This window comes from Cloeon dipterum, chromosome 3 (genome assembly GCF_949628265.1).
Source record: "Cloeon dipterum chromosome 3, ieCloDipt1.1, whole genome shotgun sequence".
Taxonomy (NCBI): domain Eukaryota; kingdom Metazoa; phylum Arthropoda; class Insecta; order Ephemeroptera; family Baetidae; genus Cloeon; species Cloeon dipterum.
In genome coordinates, this window is record NC_088788.1 from 30,463,299 (window position 1) to 30,483,908 (window position 20,610).

The window sequence follows — 20,610 nt, forward strand, 5'->3', positions numbered from 1 at the left end:
CCCACTGCACCTTTAGCCTCGCAGGAGAGCAGTCGAACAAAATGTTATCTCCCCGGCTGGAGGTTAAGAAATTGTGCGAGAACATTCTAGAAACTTTATCTCTTACTAATAAGACCTGCGCTACTTACGGGGTAAGAATTTATCTAATTTTTTAATGATTGTAAATGTCCAAAATCGATATCGATATTTTCATGTTCAAATTATTTATTGTAAATGTGATTTTTATTACTTATGTACATCAAACCACGATCCAAAATATATGATGATATCTACTAAAGGACGCATTTCTGTCACGGCTCCTCGTACCCACAGTATCAGACGAATAATACTAAATTTAAATTATTAAAAATTGCTGAAAACATTGAAATGAAACTGAAATTTCAGCGGGGAGATGATCAATTGCGCACTGCCCCTGATGCACATGAGCAGGGACTAAACAAACGCGCACGCAGCAGCCTCCCCCTCGCGGCCTCGCAGCATTTGTCAGAACATCATCGTCCTGGATTTATGGAATTAATTGCGGCGAGAGAGAGAGAGAGAGAGAGAGAGCGAGAGCGAATTTTTTGCGAATGCGTGCGCTGCGGCAAACGAGATGCTTGCTCGGGCGGGTAACACGTGTTTTTGAGGCGATGCATCCATCAGAGATTCGCTTCCGCACCATTTGATTCATTCCGTAGAGAGAGTGAGTCGCAAGTCGCAATAAGGAAAATATTTTTGTTTGCGGTCGTCGCATTTTCTCCGCGTCATCAGCGAGATTTTCACGCGTCCTCGTGTTTCTGCAGTATCTAAAAGCAGGACAATGTAAGAGAGGAAAGGTGGGCTCGTAAAATGGAGCAACGATAAATCTCGAACCGTTTTGGAGCGGGGAAATCATTATTAAATCGATAAACACGGCGTTTTACTTTATTTACGATGGCCGAGGGTCTGCCACTCCCTTTGTGTTCCGTTTTGACGGCTCAATTTGGCCGCTTTTTTATGTTTTTGCGGAGCGACAGGGGTTGGTTGGTTACTGACAAAAAAATAATATATATCTCCGCTCCTTTGTCGTCGCCCCAAAAGTCAAATTAAAAGGGGTAGCTAGCAGCCGAGTGTGTGGTGAAAGGGAGGCATCGCGTGAAAAAATATGCAAGTCTGGCAGCTGCGCGAGCCTCTCCTCGCGTTTTGGGCCATTTTCGGCTCGGTTGGGCGCGAAATTGAATCAAAGTGTTGCCGATTGTACGCCTCTTTCACGGGCTTAGCTCTACACGACACCTTCGCACTTGCATTGTCAACTGCTTTACTAAAGGAAGATTTAGAGAGATGAATGAATGATCGCAGATTCACCAGATGAATAAGATGAATAATATGTTTTCGATGCGTACGCAAGTGTCCACACAATGTCCCTTATGCCGAGGTGAGAACATTTTTATGCTAGGATAGCTTCATCCTCTTTGCGGGAAACTTAAAATTCTGTGTTGATAATAGGGGCAAATGATAGTGGTTTGAACATTTCATTTACGTTCGTTTACTGTTAAATCTTTTTCTCAAGCTCATCGTAGCGTAGTTAAAAATCTAAGTCTCGCACAACATAATTTAGGGTAATGCTGACACAGTATTGCTTTATGTTTCTCCCCATAAATAATACAACATAAAGAAACATAACTAAATTAATTTGTGTTACTGAACTAATAAATATATGTGATGATGTATACTTATTCATTCAAGTAAAGATGCCGCGTGAATCATCCGGTCGTCCATTGATAATGCAGTACAATCGACACGTTTGCAATGAAAATTCAGCATCGCAAAGTGTGTGATGCTACTGAAAAGCGCCAAATCCCTGTCTTTTATAGGTTCGAGCTGTTTACAATCCGAGAGTAAAATTCCGCTTTTCTGCGGTGCGTCGTTGTGAAACTGAAAAGGACTGTGATGAACCTGCACGATCTTCTGATCCTTTTCTTCGTTTCACACCTCGTATTAATTCTCCCTCTTTCAAGCGAACGCTCCGTTCAATAGGATGCTGCAGATGTTTCGAGATCAATTGACAGCTCATCCCCGGGGCGCGAACAAAAATATCTTTTGATTGATTGACGCGTATGCTGCTATTGTATAAAATAAACTTCTCATTTCATACCGGCAAAAAACGTGTCATGAATATCTCCTTCTGCTCGTCCCTTTTCGCAATCAAAAGGGGATTCAAAACACATTCGTTGGAATTCCGTCTTCAATTGGCTTCCTCGCCGATACAGACGAGGGACCCAAATCTTTTAAGAACGTTTTAATTTCTTATTGATCGGTTTCCAATAGGGGAATATCAAGTATAGAGACACTTCCAGCAGGCACAAATAAGAAAGCATGAAGTATCAATCAAGAAAAATGTCAAGTTTTCTGATGAATAATTTTCAGAGCGTTTTCAAATATTTGAGAGTTTTGATATTATTAAAAACTGGGAACATTAAATTGCAGATTTATGTTAATTGCCAAAAAAATAAGCATTGTAGGATGCCGGTGGCCAGCTAGAAGGAGACGCCGCCACCTGAGGGTGTGTTGTGGAACTAGAGGCTGCCAGGTGAAAGCGGGTCGCGCACACAGGGGGCTGACGTATCGGAAATTCATGTCCTGTCACGCTCATTTCAGAAAAGCAACTAACACCAAAATTCTACCGGGCAGATAATATGCTGTACAGTATTTAGAATATTTCTTATGCAACTTACGCCCCCAAGGGCATGGAAATAATGCTAGCGTTAGGTCAAAATCTTGAAATATTGGAAAGGGAATTTTTGTGCTTACCAAATTTCATGTTTTAGAAAGAAAAATGCACTCCATGCGGCGCTTACCGCATCCAATCAACATGGTGTGGCTCTATTCAGCCATTCACTGAGGTGTAAATCGAAAATCGCAATTTCAGTCACGCATAACATACCCATCTATGTAAAAAGCAATCAAAGCGTCGCACCGAACAAAAGGCTGCGAAATTGAATTGAATGGCGTTGGCGTTGAATCGACGCGCCGGCTCATCGGATTCGCTCGCTGGCGAATGTGGCGCAAAGGCGAAAAAGCGCTGAATTAATCGGCAACGAATCGTGCCGCTCTGCTGCTCTCGTGGAACCTAAATGTGGCTTTGAAAACCCGAGTGTGCTGCTTGCCGAGAATTAGAATGGGAGGGACGGAAGCTTGAGACGAAGCGCAGATCAATCATGTGTCAAAATAGACGCCATTGTAGATAAATATTCTCCTTACGGAAATAATGTATTTTGAACGGTGTTGAAAGCTCTCACTTTATATTTTTACTCTAAATAATGTACAATTTTCCATTGTGCACATTTGAGACAGAGAGGAAACCACCTTCTTGGCATTTTCGTATTTATCTTTTGCTGATTCAGTTTGCTGGCGACTTGGAACAACTTTTGAATGGAAATGTCGAGTTAATTAATTAACTTAACTGCGCCACCAAGAGAACCCGCACGAGCCGAGAATCCTGTCAAGGGACGAGCCGTTTATGGGAGCCTCTTTGGCCGAAACTTTGGCCGCTGAAGTGAACTGAGGGGGTGAAACTTTTTTGAAAAATCACCGACGCACGTGCCGCGCTGAAAAGGCCGTTCAAAAGAAACAACGCGCGTTCCTCCTCCCGTCCACATTGGCTCGTCGCCCTTTTTCCTCTTGAAAGTGCGTAACCGTGTTTTTCAATCCGTCAAAATAGTATCAGCATTCAAATACTTCCATTATCAACTTGAACTAAAAAATAAAACTCTTTAACTTATTCACCAAAATATGAAATAATTTTTGAAGGTATGCAACCGGCTGGGCAAGCCCGCCCGACAAAATGCCTAACCGAAGCGCTCCCTAAAAATCTCTAACTTTCTTTTTTCAGGCTCAAAGCAAGCAGACTGGTGGCAGAGCCCGTGCCGGCCTCGAGAGTCCGTCAGCCCAATCGCACTGCGACACAGGTACATATTATACTTGTTTTTAAATTTCCGTATTGACGGCCCTAATGGCCGGTGCGATTAGCTGCTCGCGGGGCGGGATGATAAAATTACGGACAAACGGCTTTTGTGTGCTCGGACATCAGCTCTTTTTGTGCTACGCTGCTGGATGAAAGTGACACGCGAGTCAATCGCAATCAGGGGTGACACTAGGTACTTTCACTCGATTTCTCGTTTCGATTTTATCGTCGCCATTTATCGGGAAATTTGCAAGGGGCATTTCCATTTATATAGTTTTGAATGATTTTCACTACAGGCAATATAAATAAGTACTAATCAATGTGTTTTTGTGTCTAGTTTAAAAAATGCAAATAATTCATTCATTATTTTGTGCTAACTGCAAGATATTCCCGTTCTGAATTATGTTTTTGTTCCGGAAATGGTTACGCCCCTGAAAAAAAATGTCGAGCCGTACTGGAGCTTTAAAAGCTTAGTGATTTAACAATGTGCTTTTATTAAATTATTTGAAAGGTAGTTGTCGTTTAAAATTGTGTCACCGAATTTTAACTGAAATCTGTCTAAACGAGTGCCTGGTGATTTCGCTACCAGATTAGGGATGAATTAGGAAAATTTATATTTGGTCGAAGCGGCGATGGCCGGTGATAAGATCTCGTTGATGATTTTCCAGACACGCGACGCACAACAAATAAAACTAGGAAAGGTCTGTCCGTGTCTCTTCAATAATGCACGCGACACCGACCATTAGCCTCTCGCGGAGCATCGATTGTTGCAAGCCAGGAAGAGACAAAAATTATTCCATAAAAATAAAGCTTGAAAGCGCGGCGGGCAATAATTAGCTGTTGCCGCCAGTCTTTCATTTTATTCCTTTTACTGGTTAGTCTGCTTTAAATTATTTTAGTTATAAAACGACTCACAACAACAGCAAGTTGAAAATTGAGTATTAGCAAACAAATCTTAACTTTCAATGGTTATTAATCTGGGTGAGCAAACAAACGCCGCTTCGTTTTGAAAGGCGGATGAAACTTCAGAGGGCATGTTTGAAAACGATGCTAATTTGGCAGGTGCGATTTGCGTCGGCGTTGAGAAGGAGCACCTGCCCCGTGTCAGTTGATTTTTGACCGCTCAGCCTATGCATGTGTTTCATTTTTTTCATACGAAGCCGTGATTATGGTAGCGCGACCTCTGATTGCGCGATTATCCTTGCCCGTTGACCCTTCCTCCCTAGCTGCTGCCGCCGCTCTCCCTTTTCCGCCAGCTGCCGCCACAGCGCGCCGAGAAAAAGCGTCTTTTTTCATTGTTGTTAGTTAATCCGTGCTCTCTTTCTTAATTAAAACGCGGCCAGATTTCTCTCTCGGCGGATTAAGTTTACGATGCGCTCGTGTCGCTAATTACCTCCTGGGCGCGTGTGGATAAATTATTTGATTGCCGCGCGCGCTGCACAATCGGCGGAAGAAACATGTCTTGACACGCGCCTTTTAATTAAACTCGTTAGTCGCTCGCATTTAAAATGGCATGCGAAGGGTGTGCAGCAAGAGATTCTCGACTCCGGCGCGGAAAAGAAGAACACGCGATTGAGCTTACACTGTGTTCTTGTCATTTTTTTCACTGAAATAATTAATCACTTATTATAGTCTCAACTTTTGTAAACATTGAGCTGATATTGCGTGTTTAAAAATTTAGGAATATTTTTCGATGGAAAATAATGCGAAATTATATAACAATTTTTGAAACATTAATTTCTATTTTACATTTGTTAACTACTTGACGCGATTGTTGTTTAGATTGGTGGAAAAGTTGTATGCTCTAAATGAAGCGTGGGAGCAGAAGCGATTCCCGTTGCGTTCTCTAATTCTGACACCTTTCCGCTGCATAATTATCGCCATTAACTTGTGAAGCGGCAATTGAAATCATATAGAGTTGGATCGTGGGTGATTTGAGGAGGAAATTGAATTTGGGGACGAGGGGGATATAAATACCAAAAGCAGGTGAGATGCGTTTGGGAACCAATATTGCATGGGAAGCAAAATAAATTTTGAATAAACAAAGGTATTTATTAAGCGTCAAAGAATGATTTTTCAATTTTACTAGCTTTTCTTTTCAGTAAATGTTTCCAGGTATTTTCTATACTAAAATGTTAAACTCACGCCCGTCAGTAATTTCATCGAATAAAAAACAGCAGACTTTATGCCATTTGATAGAGTGACAACAAAGAAATGTAGATCAGCAGGGGAGCAAATGAAAGAACCGCAATCAAATTTAAAATGGACTCGTGTGTGTCGTTTGAAAAATTTCGGGTTGACGTGCGTGCGTTCGGCTGGCGCGGGGCGTGCGTGTCGTCGTTGCAATGAAGACGTCACCCTAGCCAAATTCGATTTGAAACTCAAACAAAGAAACGCCCCCGTGCCGCGAGTGCAGTAATGGGTGTTTGATGGAAATCGTTGATTCGATTATTAGCATCATAATGCACCGTCGGCCAGAGAGAAAGAAGGCTGCAGGACAAAGGGCTGCGAAAGAGCAGAAGGGGCGCTTGTCACTGACACCTTCCCGCTTCCCACCGAAATGAACCGAGCCGAAAAAACCAGCGCGCCGCGGTCATTTCTCTTATTTCCATTGTGACTTCTGCACTCCGCAAAAAAGGGGCGGCTGCCTGCACACCCCCGGCTTTCCATCCCTCTTTAGCGTGCACAATCATTAACCCCGGAATCGATTTAGTTAACCCTTTTTGCGGTGGGAATTAGGCAGCCCCGTTGCGTTATATTCGCTGTTTATGCATCCCCGCAATTTGTTTTGGAAATTTGATATGCTTTTTTGGATTTGTTCAGCAACAATTGGGTATTAACTAAACTGTCAAAGCTTTCACAAATCATTATGTTCTATTCAAGAATTTGGGCAGTGCCTTCTACCTATGTAGTCTGAACTATTTTGTGATTTTGTTTAATTCAGCCACTGTCAAATTTGTTTATTTGCAAGCTCAAATTATGCTATTGAAATTAAAGACTCGCGTAATTTTTTTAAACTATTTTTTATTTAGATATAAAATGCTGCACTCACATAAAATATAAAATTTACCAATAATATTATATGATGGCTACTCCCGTAGGCAGTTACCTAGTGTAAAATAAATTTGTATTTTTTAATTTTTAAAGCCAAATATTTTGTAAGTTCAACTTTAGTGAGTTTAACAAATTCTTTATTTTCTAATAGTTCTGTCTGACTTTTTGATTAGGTTTAATAATACCTTCTGCGACTCTGATGAAATCGTTTTTTCTGGTTTAAAAAGTCAGGAAGGGTTGTAATTCACTTGCATATGCCACGATTGCGGTTCCGGCCTTAGACTTGCCGACGCTTAAATTAATAGTTATCGCACACTTGGTGCACCCGCCAGATGCCTCTTTGAAGCGACGAATCTGCGGCTCTCTAACAGGTGAGTTACGGTTTCTGGAGTCCGTGGGAATGGCGGTTGAAGCTCATGGAAAAAGACATACGTTATCTAGTGAGCCACGCTGTGGAACGCAAATAATTTATTTTCTATGGAATAGGCAAAAAATAGTCAAAATGTTTAATATTTTAATAGGCAAAACTTTGGAGCTAATTTAAACAAGCTAATCAATTCTCATCAAAAACTACATTCTAAACATTAGAAACTTGCTAAAAATACGTTGATCATTATAAAACGCCATTTTTTCCTCAATAATTATTTGCAATTAAAAGAAATTTTGATAAATAAATATTTTATTCATTCGGCTTGTGATGTTTTAATTTCTTTTTTAGTCTCAAACCAATGAAGTTTGGATTAAAAATAAAACAAATCACTTCAATTATTAATTGTGAGTGGTTTGTTTGCCGTGAAATTTAGCACTACGCTGGCTGTCCTCCCCAATTGAAATTCCCACAGGCGCATAGCGTCAAGAGGGTCGCGTTTCCTCATTGCTTGTGGCATATTAATAAATTTAATTTTCACCTCCGGGTGCCCTCGGTATTACTTTCCATAATAATGAGAAGGGGTCAAAAAGTGCGGGGGTTGCATCTGTCTGCGTGTTCCTTCCGTTGTGATTGTTCCGACACAACAGCAATTTCGTGCCTTCTTCGGTCACGCTCGACCTGCGACACTCGCGGCGGCAGGTGCTCCTCCATTGTGACTTCTCTCCTGCTCTAATTTAATATTTATGCGCGCGCGTTGCCGTGCCGTATTGCAACACACTTGAATTAATTCGCTTATTCAAACAGCCCGCGACGCTTTGAAAGCAATTTCCGTATGCGTTTACCATTTTTCAACGCTGCCTTTTTTCACTTTAAAATCTGATTTTAGCGGAATCGTGAGTCACTGCCTCCTACAGTTTCTTGTATCGTTAGACTTGCTTGACTGGAAGCTACTTGCATCGTTTTCGTTTGGTTTTATACAATCTTATTAAAATTAGAATTAGGGTTGAAATGGAAACAAAAAAATGTGTGATTTTAATTTACGATTTCTGACCTTCAACGCAGTTTTTATTTATTTTGTTGACTGATGGGGAATTATGTTTTTTTTTTATAAAAAAATCCCTAGCTCATAGAGGGGTTACAAAAAAATATATCTCAACCTTTCTGTGATCTTTTGCAATTTAAAATATTTCCAATTTTAAGCATTTGATTTTCCAAACGGACTTTAGCGATATACTAATTATTGCACGGATGCAATATGATTACTAGCAAGGGAATATAAGCATATTGAATGCTATATAATGACAATATTAAATTTGTCCAGCGGTGTTGCACAAAAAATTTCCATATAATTCGAGCTTGTCGAATCTCGTGAGAAAATCTGCTTGAGCGACGAAAGAGCCGATGTGCAGAAGGCGACAAAGGTCGGCGGTTGGAAAGTGCTGGAGCATGAGCCGCGTCATCAGGTGGCCTATGGCAGGTGCTCAGGGTCCAGGGTGGGGTAGTGGCGGCTGGAGGGGCACCGTTCGTCCGGGGGTGGCATCATTCAGGGGTGTGCGGGTGGCGGCGCTGGTGCGAGCCTTCTCATTTGATGGACAGTGCGTGTTTCAGCCACTGAGTCCGAGACCGGCGACGAAGACACCGGCGACGAGGTAAACGACGACGAAATCAACCGCTGCCCTGACTGCGACAAACCCTTCATCAACCTTGAATCGTAAGTAAATTTATTATTTAAGAATAGAAAATTAGCCACGATAGTTTTAAATGAAATAAAAAAGAAAAAAATATACTCATGGTAAAATAGTTCTACACATTTTTAAACTTACTTCTTTTGTTTGTATTTTGTTACATATTTTTTAATTACTATTTAAAATAATATAAATAATAAAATAAAATATATATTTAATTTTTTTACACGACATAAAAGAACTTAAAAGTATGTATTAATCATTATTAATAAGTAATACATTTTTATATTTAAAGTAATATTTAATAATTTAAATTTGTTTTATACATTAGTCTAAATTTAAAATTGATAAATTTTATTTTTACATAAATATATACGCAAACGGATTGCCTCTTAATGAATCACTTCGAGGATTCTTAATTTGTGGCTTTCTATTTTTGGTATCTTGAATTAATTGTGAGCAAATACCGAAAGAATAAATTAAGTAACTTATTTATCAAGTTTCCAACTCGATAATAATAAATTTGCAACTCCTATAGACATGAAAAATCGATGTTTGCAATTCTATTCACTTCTCAATTTTTTCCTAATAAAGTTGTGCCTACAATTAGGTCAATATAAAAAATAGTTTGCAGAAATCAATTTTAAAAATAAATGGAATCTAAATTCCTAGGTTTACGCAGATAACGGACAGAATAATGGGTGGCTGACAGTTGAAACATAAATGTGATTCACTGTGGTGGCGATTTGCCGGCCGGGAAGCAACTTTCGAAGGCACCGCATCGGCAATTTGCGGGCCCATTATCGTCATCAAATGCGACACGCGCGCGGCTAGGTGCATTTGAATGTGTGCACGCCACGCGCGGGAGGCGGGCAGCATCGAAAAGCTCTCGCGCGCGTTATTGTTTTAATGCCTATCCTCGGGTGGATCTGACTCGATTTTCGATAAAATTGTCGCCCGCCCTTGCATGGAACACACACACACTTTGAACACGGCCGCGCGACACGCGCTCGCTGGCGGTAATTGGCGCCGCCGACGGCGAGAGATTCACGCTCTGATATAGGGTGGACAGAAAAAAAACGTAACAGGGATTTTTCCAGCGATGGAAAAGTGCCTTGCAGTTTGAATCGCGTGCGCTGACGAAGCAACAGACTCCACACAGAAATTGCTTTCGGAGTCTCGGCGTGTCAATTTAAAAAAATTCAAACTCATGTCGCAGGGTAGTTAATAACAGCTGAACCCCTTCCAGGTTGGACGAGCACCTGGTGTCAGGTCACGGCTACCAGGCCGGGCAGCACAAGTGCGACCACTGCGCGGCGTCCTTCAGCTGGCGGCCGTGCTTGCTGCGGCACAAGAGCGTGCACGGCGAACAGAAGAAGTACCACTGCGAGAACTGCGCCAAGGTCTTCAGCGACCCGAGCAACCTCCAGAGGCACATCAGGGCGCACCACGTTGGTGCCAGGTCGCACGCGTGTCACGAGTGCGGCAAGACGTTTGCCACGTCGAGCGGGCTGAAGCAGCACACGCACATCCACTCCAGCATCAAGCCGTTCCAGTGCGAGGTCTGCTTCAAGGCGTACACCCAGTTCTCCAACCTGTGCAGGCACAAGAGGATGCACGCCGACTGCAGGTCCGCACCCCAAGGGTACCATTTTCTCTCGCATCCATTATAGCCACCACACGTAAAATTTAAGGCCCCAGAAACTAAAAGTCTCCATCCGTTTTGAACCAAAATTTCCTTCAAGCTGATTTGCATGACAAAGGAGCAAAATTAATGTTAAAATAATTGGTATAAAATGGATTTTTTGCCCTCCGAACACTAGAACAAAATTCAAACAAACGAAAGTTTGAAAAAGTTTAAACAATTGTCGAATGGTCTGAAGAGGAAATATAAAGATGCTACTTTTTGGAGCTAAATAATTGATTATGACTATGAGATCCAGTAATGGAACCCTGAAAAATCAAACTTGTGTTCAATCGTGATGATTTTTTCAATACTTACATATTTTTTATAAATCGAAAAATTTTGACATTTGAATTTTGTTCACATTACAACTGACCAACACAAATTCAATGAGATCGCCACTTTTTAAAAAGTGGAATCCTTATAGTTTTCCTGTACTTATTCAAACGTAAATATTGAGTTAAATTGTTTCAAAGACGAAAATGCAACCCATTAAATTAAAAACAAATATTGTAGCTTTTGCAAAACTTTGAGACTGAAAACTGACGTCTCCATTTCGATCATAATGATCCAGGTCGCAGATCAAGTGCAACCGTTGCGGACAGGCGTTCAGCACGGTGACTTCGCTGTCCAAGCACAAGCGCTTCTGTGATTCGAGCCCGCCGAGCTCAGCTTCGAGCGGCTCCTCGAACGGCTCGTCGCTGCCACCGCCGCTGGCTCCGCCGGTGCCGCCTCCTCTGAACACCAACCATCTGCTGCAGATGTATCCTCGTCTGCCCCTGTACCAGCAGATTCCCTTCCCGGCGCTTCCCGCGCTCTTCTCGCCCACTGCCCAGCCTTTTCTGGGATTGCTCACGCACAAGATGATGCAGCAGCACCACGAAGCCGCCAAGGAACAGGCTGCCAAGCATGCCAGGGTGAGTCAATAATTTTATTCTTTTCATATTTTAATAGGCTAAAGCCAGGAATATTTCCCCAATGTAAATTTTTCAGGTTTTAATAATTTTTTAACAGCATAAAAACTGCCTGCATTCAAATTTGACTGATTTTTAAATATTAAATTGCTGAAAATTAGCGATATTTGCGAAATATATGCTAAGAAATAAATATGATAAACTCGTGTTTTTTTAAACGTATGATAAGATTTTCTTCATTTTCTTATCCAAATAAATAACAATTATATACATGCCGCGTGGTTCATTTTCTAAAAAATTCAACATTTAGGACTTTAACATGAGACAGAGAGAGGAAAGAACGCTTAGAAATGATAAAAAATATTCCTTGTAATTATTTGCCTATTCTGAACTTCTCGACATTCACGACATTGCTACAACAAATCAAAATCATTTTAGCTCTTGCGAAAGACTGCGTTAGCTAACGAGATGATGTGTGCACAGGCGGCCGCCGCACCTGCGGCTGAACAGGAGCAACAACGACCGTCGCCGCGACCGGGCATGACGTACCCGAACCCTCGCGAGGTTCTGCCGCCGTCGCCGACCCAGCGGCGCCGCTCCACGCCTCCCTCTCCGCTGACCGCTCGAGGCGAGGCGTCGTCCCCGGCGCCGCAGCCGCTGGACTTGCGCATCGGCGCCAAGCGAGAGTCGCCTCCCAGAGACGACAGCCCTCCACCCCAAAAACGCAGTTCCGTGCCCCCGGAGGCAACGCCACCCTCACCACCCCCGCAGGACGAAGACGATGAAGAGTTGGAAGTTGACGATAAGGTATACACGAATTTCTTACTTTTTTCATAACTCGAGATTAATATTCTCTCGTTTGTCGTGTAGCAGGAAAAAGAGTGCTTGCGTCCGCCGGTGGCGTGTCCTTTGCCGCTGCACCCCTTTGACTCGTTCATGTACCGCCCAGCGTTCCCGCCCTCGTTCAACCCGCCGATGCACCTGCTGCCGTCTGCCAGGAGCTACGGCTTCGGCACCTCGCCGCTCAGTCCCAGGCTCGGCTTTGGGCAACCACCCTATAAGCCGATGCATGATTTGACAGGCGGCACCGTCGCCGCCCCGCCACCTCCTACCAAGCAGAAGGACAGATACACGTGCTCGTTCTGTGGAAAGGTCAGTACATTCTGTTATTTTCCAGAGCTAGTCAATTTTGCAAGCTTCTCCACTCTCTCTCAATAATAAGCCAAGCTGTTTGATAATTTTTAATACCTATTAAGCTCTTGGAGAATTCTCAAAATTAAATTACATTGGTTTGCGAAAAAAATGATCAGGGAAATATGCATGTTCCTAAAATTCCAAATTAAATCAATACTAAACGCATTGGAAAATACCAATTTTTGCTAACTCTATCTGTTGTCCCTTTTTTATTTTTAAGATCCTTGATTTAATTGCCTCTATTTGAATGTTCAGTTGTATTAAATTTTTAAAACCAAAAGGCCAAAGTTTTTAAATATGTGTTTGGTCCTTCACAGGTTTTCCCACGGTCCGCCAACCTGACGAGGCACTTGCGCACGCACACAGGTGAACAGCCGTACAAGTGCAAGTACTGCGAACGCTCGTTCAGCATCTCGTCCAACCTGCAGCGCCACGTGCGCAACATCCACAACAAGGAGAAGCCGTTCAAGTGTCCGCTGTGCGAGCGGTGCTTCGGCCAGCAGACTAATTTGGACCGCCACCTCAAGAAGCACGAGGCGGAAGACGCGGGCGGCGTGCTGCTCGACAGTCCGGCCTCCAGCAACGACGACCCGGCGCTGGCCTTCGACGAAATCCGCTCGTTCATGGGCAAGGTGGCCGGCGGGTACGCGACCTCTGGCGCGGGCCCCAACCTCCCGCCGCTGTTTGACCTGTCGCGGACGCTGGTCAACAACAACAACCTGACGACGCCGTCGTTCCAAGCCAAAGGTGCGACCTCTCCGCGCACCCACGGACAGAAGGCCCCGAATCCCAACGTCGCGAACCCCGAGTCACCCTGATTCCCCGTAACGCTAAGTGTTTTCAAGCCAGAGTCAAGCTTTCCAGTCAACGTTTAACGCTAGTTTGGCGGCCGAATGTATATAGGTTTAGAACTCGGGATTGAGCCCTCGTGAAAGGTAGAATAAGTGTGAAACGGCCACAACGATAATTGTATGTCGCGTGCGCTCGGTGGTCATTGGTAACGCCCGCATTCGGCGGGAAGAAAGTCACCTCGAGACACACAGCAATCCTTTGATGACGTTTATTGTTAAAAAATACCACGCATGTACCAAAATAAGCTCTCTTTCACTCTTTGCAGTTTATCTTGTGAGAAAAGAAGCATCTTATTATCCACAAAGTATTTCAATCGTCATTCATTACATGGTTGTTATCATTATGAATATTACCTACATATAGCATTTAATAAAACTACCAAATAGTAATGCAAAACAACGTTTTTGCGATTCGCTGTTCAACAATTTGAAATGCAAATCGACCACGAGAATCTCTCTCACGCTCTCTTTGTGCTTTGTATACTGTGTGTTTGTGTCGTTTCATGTTGCGAAAAATATCAAAATAATGCAAAAAATTGCAGCTACGAGACGCAAGTTTTAATAATATTATATTCTTTGCGTCTAAAAGTCGTGCAAATCATTGAATCAACCTGGAAACTCCACATTGTAATTTATGGGCAAATTTGTCCTTTAAGATCATGATACCATTTGTGGAATAAATTCCATCACATCCAATTTACTGTATTATATTCATTTATTACAAAATCCCCTTTCAGCTTTCCACCTATTTCATTGGATTTATAGCATTGAAATGATAGAAATTTGTGGTCTTACAAATCATATTTACTTTTCAGATGATTTTAAACAAATATGCAAATGCTTGGCTATCCAAAACTATAATAAAATACGAGACGTATTTTATTTGGGTCATCGAAATCAAATATCACTGTATATGATAAACAAAAATCAAATCATTACTTACCATTTTTCACTCTTCAAGATTATAGCTATAAAAATATGTAATCCGCATTTGTGACTTAAAAAGAATTTAAGTTAAAATTTCCCCGAAAAAATTCTCAACTCTACACTTTTGATAATAAGACAAAATCATTTTTGAGGCGCCCAAAAATTAATGAAAAATTAAGGCAAATTGTGATGAGTATGCAACCTGCTGTACGCTGGTGCCAATGAATCTATCTACGCATCGCTTTTCAAAAGCGATGTGCTGTCGTGGTAATAATATTTCTGGGATGCTCCTTTCCAGCGCTTGGGTTTGGACGCCTGAGACCGGAATCGTATGGGAAAAACGACCCAGATCCAGTCAGTTGACGGTTAGATCTTTTGCCAATTCGTGAAAGTGTGCATTGTTGAAAGCGAGCAACCTTTTTGGACGCGATTTTTCCTAATTTTAAACGGGATAATACGTGCCAAGATAATGGGAGATATTAGAGCATTTCTGGCATCTATAACTATATGACTGTCTGATGCCAAAGATGGCAAACGGTGGTAAATTAAACAGAGACTCAAATTTACTTCTTAAAACTGCACTTCTATATCAGAAAAAGATAAATTTTGATTCATAATCATTTTCTTGACTGTTGCACAGCAGACATGTCCTTATTATATAATTGAGGTCTAATAAAGATTGACATGATCCTAAAATTTTAACCTTGCAAAATAATGCGAGAGTGGCCGCAGAGGAGCTTGGGCCCGATGTGACCATCTTTTCGCCTCCCCGCACCGAGGTCTTTTATTGAAACTCCAGACATTAATTTGTCCCTAAAGCCACTGGAAAGGTGCGTAAATCAACAAGTGGCGAATCGGCGCCGGTGCGCCCCCAAGATCGTTGAGCCATTAGAGCATTTCGAATCACGAATCACTATAATCTTCCTTTTGCCATCTCTTGACATAGGGCAGCCTCCAGCTAGTATAATAGATCTCAGATATACTCAATTACTTCTCATTCCCAATTGCTTTGACACTCCTGAGAATGCCTTAACAATGCGAGCCTATGGGCTGGTTATTGAGCTTAAATTTTACAAGCATCTTTATAATATTGAACTTGAGTCACAACTTTTAGACTGTACAAATAACAGTCTTGAAAAACTTTTGACTTCTGAAATCTGGCTTGGAAATCTGGCCGGGTTTTAATGAGAGCTTTATCCAAACTTTCAAAATATGCAAGTTTGTGCTAAATCTTAAAACTATTTAGGCCTATAACCTGGCTAGCTTTGAAAATGGAATCGCTAAATGTGATCCTATAAGGGCTAACTGTTAGGGCATATGTGCTACTCCTGGAAAGATCTTCCATTTTTTTTTTTAGATAAAAGGCAAATAACTTTACTTTTCTATTTGACTGATTTTTTATCAAAAACAATTAAGTTGGCTATTTCTTCATAAAAATTTTAACCTTATTATAAACTCAAACAAATTTTTTTATGTTGAACGAGGGCTTAGGCTTGAACTTGACTGCGCAAACCCAAGCAAAATATATCTTTTGAAAAACATAAAATTGAATAAAGTGAAACCAAATTGTATTTTTGCAGCGAGAGACTATTTTTACTGTTTCGAAATAAAAATTTTGTAAGAGTAAATCAATACCCATAAGTTTTTATATAAAAACCGTATATTTGTCAAAAGTTAAGGTTTAACACAGGGTTTGCGGTAAAACTCGCATATGTATGGATACTGCGACTCGCAAGAAATGTCATTATGCAAGCCACTATTGTCTGTGACGTAGCAGCTCTCCTTGCCCTGGGTGCAGTTGGGCATTGTGTAAGACGCTTGGTTGGGCTCACCCGCTCTCCAGCCCACCCAGCCACTGTTTGCCAACAATGTGCCTGTAAAGTAAATGAGTGGATCTCTTAAAAGTAGCAAATATATAATCGTAGCAGCATAACAATACCATCAACGCGGGGACCCAGTTGGTGTTGTCAAAGAAGCGGCCGACAAAGGCATATTGGAAGGAGCTTTCGCTGTACTTGGCCAGGTTGCCGATCAGTTTGACCTCAGTCTCGGAATTCGCTACAGCCAACCTGGCGCCCATTTGATCGCAACTCGCCTTCGCATCCTCGAAATTCTTCATGTCTGCGCGGTAAACATGCGTCAAGCCAGGCTAGTTGCCGCAAGACTCAGCTGGACAAAGATTAAAGGAAAGATCACGTTAAAGTTTTAGTAAAATGACATTCTGCAAATGAGAATGGCATAATTATGGATTTTTCCTGATTTTTCCAACTATACCCGCACAAAAAATATAACCCAATCTTTGAAATTTTTTTAAGTTGGTATAGCCATTACTCCATTAAGTCCATTGCGGATAGCAATGGAATTTTAGCTTAATTTTTTTGCTATTATGGATTTAGGAAAACATGAACCAACAAATGCTATGGGAAAATGTTCTCGACCACAGCATGCTTACAAATTTTGGCAGAATAGGGCACTCAATGTTATTATTATGGGGAAAACGACGACTGTGCGGTTTATAATTATGAGTAAAGTTTTAAGTGCAAATTTTTAAACAAGCCAAAATTTTGGATGAACAATTAATCCTATGATAATTTTAAAAATCAACTGTCACCTTCTGGCACCAGCAAGACAGCAACAAAGGCGGCGGCAAGAGTGGCTGAAAAGCCCTGCTTGAAGTTCTTACAGCTGAACATTTCAAACTTGATTGCTTTGCGTTTAAAGTCTAAGTGAGTTTCAACAAACCCCTGATCGCACTTATATAACAAGCAGATGAGTCATCTCCACTTTAATTGTTTTTTTTTTTTGTATGGAATTAATAAAAATTGTGTTTTACCGTCCCATATAATTTTATGGGATACTTTTCTAAGAGCTTTATAAGTCTAAACGTCATTAAATTAAGATACCTTTTCCCTACCTTCTTTAGTAAACTAAAAAATATTACATAATAAATTTTTTCGTAGCAGACTCTTCCGTATGAAGGCTCACGCAGCATGTAAAAATTTGTTAGAAAATTTTATATACTAGACAGAAAATTGAAAACAAAGAATGAAGAATCCACCAAAATCATAATCAGAGAGTAAGAGAATATTAAAAAAGTGTTCCACGTTGAAATGCTCTGCCAAAAAAGCTGATCTTATTAAAACAAAAATTGATTTGCGTATCTTTAAATATTAACAAAATTTATTAAAATCAAGTTTATCACTTATCAAAATCTCAGGAATCTCAATCAAATATCAAACTTTAGCCTTGAGAGCAAGTTGTAATTGGGCGAGATCTTCTGGTTTGATCCTTCTGCCAACAAATCGCACTTTCCTTCGCAAGTGCATTTTAAATCTCACAGGCAGGTCTGAGGCAGACCTTAGCCTCAATTCCAGCGGGGACAGCATCAACCAGTTGACTTCGACAAGGCGCAGACACTGCTCTGACGAACGTTGCATCCACAGCAACACCAAGGCAGCCAGCGCATCCAACAGTTTGGTTGCCGCTCGAAGGGTGGCCGAGTTCAGTCCGAATGTGGAGAAGCCTGCGACAAGGCGCTTGGCTTGAAACTGACCGACAGCAGCCACCTTAGAGATGATGGCCCATCGGTCTTGATTAGTGCAGCTGAACAGGAGAGGCTGCAACTTGAGGAGGCGAAGAGGCGCCACCACCGCCCAAAACATCCTAGGGTCAAATCAATAAGTTTAAAGCCAACAAGAAATAAGTATAAAATGCATCTTACTCAATTTTGTCAAGGTCTCCTGGATTTGGTTTTCGGAGAGTTTTCATTAAAATTTCTCTCATGGTAAACTTGGCGAAGTTTGGGTGGACTTCCATTGTTTTCAGGTCATAGCTGCAGCCATTAAAATTTATCCATTTGAGGTCAGGGTTTTCCAAGTTTTGTTTCATCTTTGCAGGGTTGACCGTCCATCCGTAACCAGCTGCTTTCTCCTTAAATTCACACATGAACCTGTTGACTAATCAGTGGGGTTCTAACACACATTATTCATTCAATCTACCTGTAGGCAATATCCTTGTTCAGTGAGAGCAGGAGAAAATCATCTGATGTCCTGAGAAGGATGGAATGGCTGTCAGGTTGGTTGTAGTTGGCAAGGTGATTTTGGTAAAAGTGATGTAGAGCAAGGTTGCACAGGCTGTTGGTAAGCTTGTGCCCCTGGCCAATACCCTTGACAACTTGGAAGATCCTTTTCCTGCCAAAGACAGCCTTTTGCTCCCACACTACATCTTTCACTACTCCTTCCATTTCAGGTCTAGTTGTAATCTGCAATAATACACAAAATTAAGATTTGATGAGAAAGCATAAATTAACACCCAAATACCACAGACTTGTTGATTTTGAATGAACCCTTTAGTGTCTTTAATGTCTGGAGATCAATACTGTAGCCTGTGTGATGATTACGCTGGAAAAAATTTAGCAATAAAATACAATTAAATGGGGAGGCTTTTAAACCTACAGATCTGAGCTGTAGGGTACTTGGCTGCCTCTGCAAATTTTCTTTGAAGATTTTGAAGACGATTTCTTGATGAACGTTGCTGAAAGCATTGCTGAGGTCTGCGTAAACGTAGTAAAGAATTGGCTCCGACTCACTATTTTTCTTCTGTTCTGTTTAAATTTCTCATCAGTTAATTTATAAAATCATACATCACTCATTGAATAGTCTTTTACCAAGGTAATTATTTCTAAAAGTGATCCAGTCTTCACTGAGGTTTCCTGAATGGCCAACTATATTGTTCATAAATTCTTTACACGCAATGATTATGCTCTGCTCCTTATCAATCTTCTTGAATACTCTTCTATGGATGTTAATTAAATAATTTCTAGACTGAAACTCATTTGAAAATTTAACCTGCGTTTTTGATACTGCAAAATGCATCGAACACCATTGTCCTTGGGCACAAACTTCAACGCAGGGAGCTTAGAAGATGCTGCATGCGGCACTTGCCGTAAGTACCCATCTTTCACAAGAGTGCTAAGCGCCCTTTCAGTACGGCTCTGCCAGCAAGGTTTGGTGAAGAAAACTGGCACCTTGGTCGCATCATGCTTGCAGCCATAAAAGGCAGCCTTCATTAGTTCCGGCATCAATTTCGTGGCGATCCAAACTGCCACAGATGCTGCTAGGTAGCTTCGAAGGGCTCCATCTGGCACTAGTCCAAGCCACCCTACCTTGCAGGTTCCCTTGTGAAGGTAGGAAACCACATGGCCCACTGTCACTATTGGCTTTCCCTAAAATAATTATTAAATAATCATACTTAATTATAGAAATAAGTCATTGGGAGCAGAAAAAACCTTAAGTAAATCCCTGGCAAGTTTCTGTAGCTGTTTGACGTTGTTCCCAACAATACCTTGAGGCAGAATTTTTGCCAGGGCATTTGAAATGTAGGTAAGGACCACTTTCAAAGGTGCTGCATCTTCGCAGAGTTTGTCCGGCAAAGCCATACCGTTCCTTTTGAAAGCTTCTTTCACATGATGAGATACATTGAACCTCCTAGAAAAATATTCAGATACAAATTATGTAAGACATTTTTTACCACAGACATAAGCTAACTGAAGAACCTTTTGTTTTGAATGAGCTTGGACAAACTGTCTAATAATTTCTTCTTCGGTAAGTTGTCTTCCTCGTCAGACAAGAACTGGGTGATTTTGGACGTCAAATGAGATGGCATACCAACATTGCAGTTGAGTACAGAACGGAGGAGTGCACAAGGAGCAATTTTTCCACTACCTGTCAGCTCTGTTCGCCAGTTTGACGAATATAAAAAGCTATCCATATTGATTAACTTCTGCTTGTTGAAGCCACTCATTTTTTTCTGTCAAGAAAACAGGATTTAGGGATCATTGTTTTGAGGATAGCAATGGCACTTAGCACACCATGTGATCATGCTCTTGTTTGGATACAGTAAAGGGAGGAGGGGGAGGGGTGAAAAGTGGGGAGTTCATTTTGGCAGGCAATTTGCAGCGCATAATAATATACATTATGTATATGTATTATGTCGTATCCATCATCCTAC

The 20,610-nt window shown here is 41.4% G+C and overlaps 3 protein-coding genes across 9 annotated transcripts in view; 1 reads left to right on the plus strand and 2 right to left on the minus strand.

Annotated features, from left to right (window-relative positions):
• The window catches only part of LOC135939936 (histone-lysine N-methyltransferase PRDM16-like), a 60,637-nt gene extending 46,267 nt beyond the window's left edge, over positions 1-14,370 (plus strand). For 3 of the 7 annotated variants that reach the window (XM_065484548.1, XM_065484554.1, XM_065484552.1), the window contains exons 3-9: positions 3,851-3,926; positions 8,943-9,057; positions 10,281-10,676; positions 11,290-11,632; positions 12,068-12,436; positions 12,500-12,781; positions 13,141-14,370. In XM_065484548.1, the coding sequence (XP_065340620.1) occupies positions 3,851-3,926; positions 8,943-9,057; positions 10,281-10,676; positions 11,290-11,632; positions 12,068-12,436; positions 12,500-12,781; positions 13,141-13,641 (2,082 nt within the window). In that variant the 3' untranslated portion in view covers positions 13,642-14,370. The remainder of the gene's footprint in view (positions 1-3,850; positions 3,927-8,942; positions 9,058-10,280; positions 10,677-11,289; positions 11,633-12,067; positions 12,437-12,499; positions 12,782-13,140) is intronic. The other 4 variants (XM_065484549.1, XM_065484553.1, XM_065484551.1 and 1 more) reach the window with 4 other exon arrangements.
• Positions 14,371-16,265: 1,895 nt separating this feature from the next.
• LOC135938372 (mannose-binding protein A-like) lies at positions 16,266-17,294 on the minus strand. The gene is made up of 3 exons (XM_065481991.1): positions 17,223-17,294; positions 16,548-16,750; positions 16,266-16,498 (listed from the first exon to the last, which is right to left on the minus strand). The coding sequence occupies exons 1-3, from the start codon at positions 17,292-17,294 to the stop codon at positions 16,276-16,278; spliced, it is 498 nt and encodes a 165-aa protein (XP_065338063.1). The 3' UTR covers positions 16,266-16,275.
• A 459-nt stretch (positions 17,295-17,753) lies between these two features.
• On the minus strand, positions 17,754-20,469 carry LOC135940464 (uncharacterized). The gene is made up of 9 exons (XM_065485360.1): positions 20,156-20,469; positions 19,889-20,087; positions 19,449-19,825; positions 19,268-19,395; positions 19,056-19,204; positions 18,921-19,001; positions 18,600-18,862; positions 18,323-18,550; positions 17,754-18,264 (listed from the first exon to the last, which is right to left on the minus strand). The coding sequence occupies exons 1-9, from the start codon at positions 20,401-20,403 to the stop codon at positions 17,835-17,837; spliced, it is 2,103 nt and encodes a 700-aa protein (XP_065341432.1). The 5' UTR covers positions 20,404-20,469; the 3' UTR covers positions 17,754-17,834.
• Positions 20,470-20,610: the final 141 nt, after the last annotated feature.

Excerpts from the sequence above, each read along its gene's own strand:
- LOC135940464 (XM_065485360.1), bottom strand. The coding sequence starts at position 20,403 with ATGAGTGGCTTCAACAAGCAGAAGTTAATCAATATGGATAGCTTTTTA. Across the intron at positions 19,826-19,888 it reads TTGCCAGGGATTTACTTAAG|GGAAAGCCAATAGTGACAGT; the intron begins GTTTTTTCTGCT and ends TAATTATTTTAG. Across the intron at positions 19,205-19,267 it reads TTTTAGAAATAATTACCTTG|AACAGAAGAAAAATAGTGAG; the intron begins GTAAAAGACTAT and ends AAATTTAAACAG.
- LOC135938372 (XM_065481991.1), bottom strand. The coding sequence starts at position 17,294 with ATGTTCAGCTGTAAGAACTTCAAGCAGGGCTTTTCAGCCACTCTTGCC. Across the intron at positions 16,751-17,222 it reads CCTTTGTTGCTGTCTTGCTG|CCTGGCTTGACGCATGTTTA; the intron begins GTGCCAGAAGGT and ends TGCGGCAACTAG. Across the intron at positions 16,499-16,547 it reads AACACCAACTGGGTCCCCGC|AGATCCACTCATTTACTTTA; the intron begins GTTGATGGTATT and ends GCTACTTTTAAG.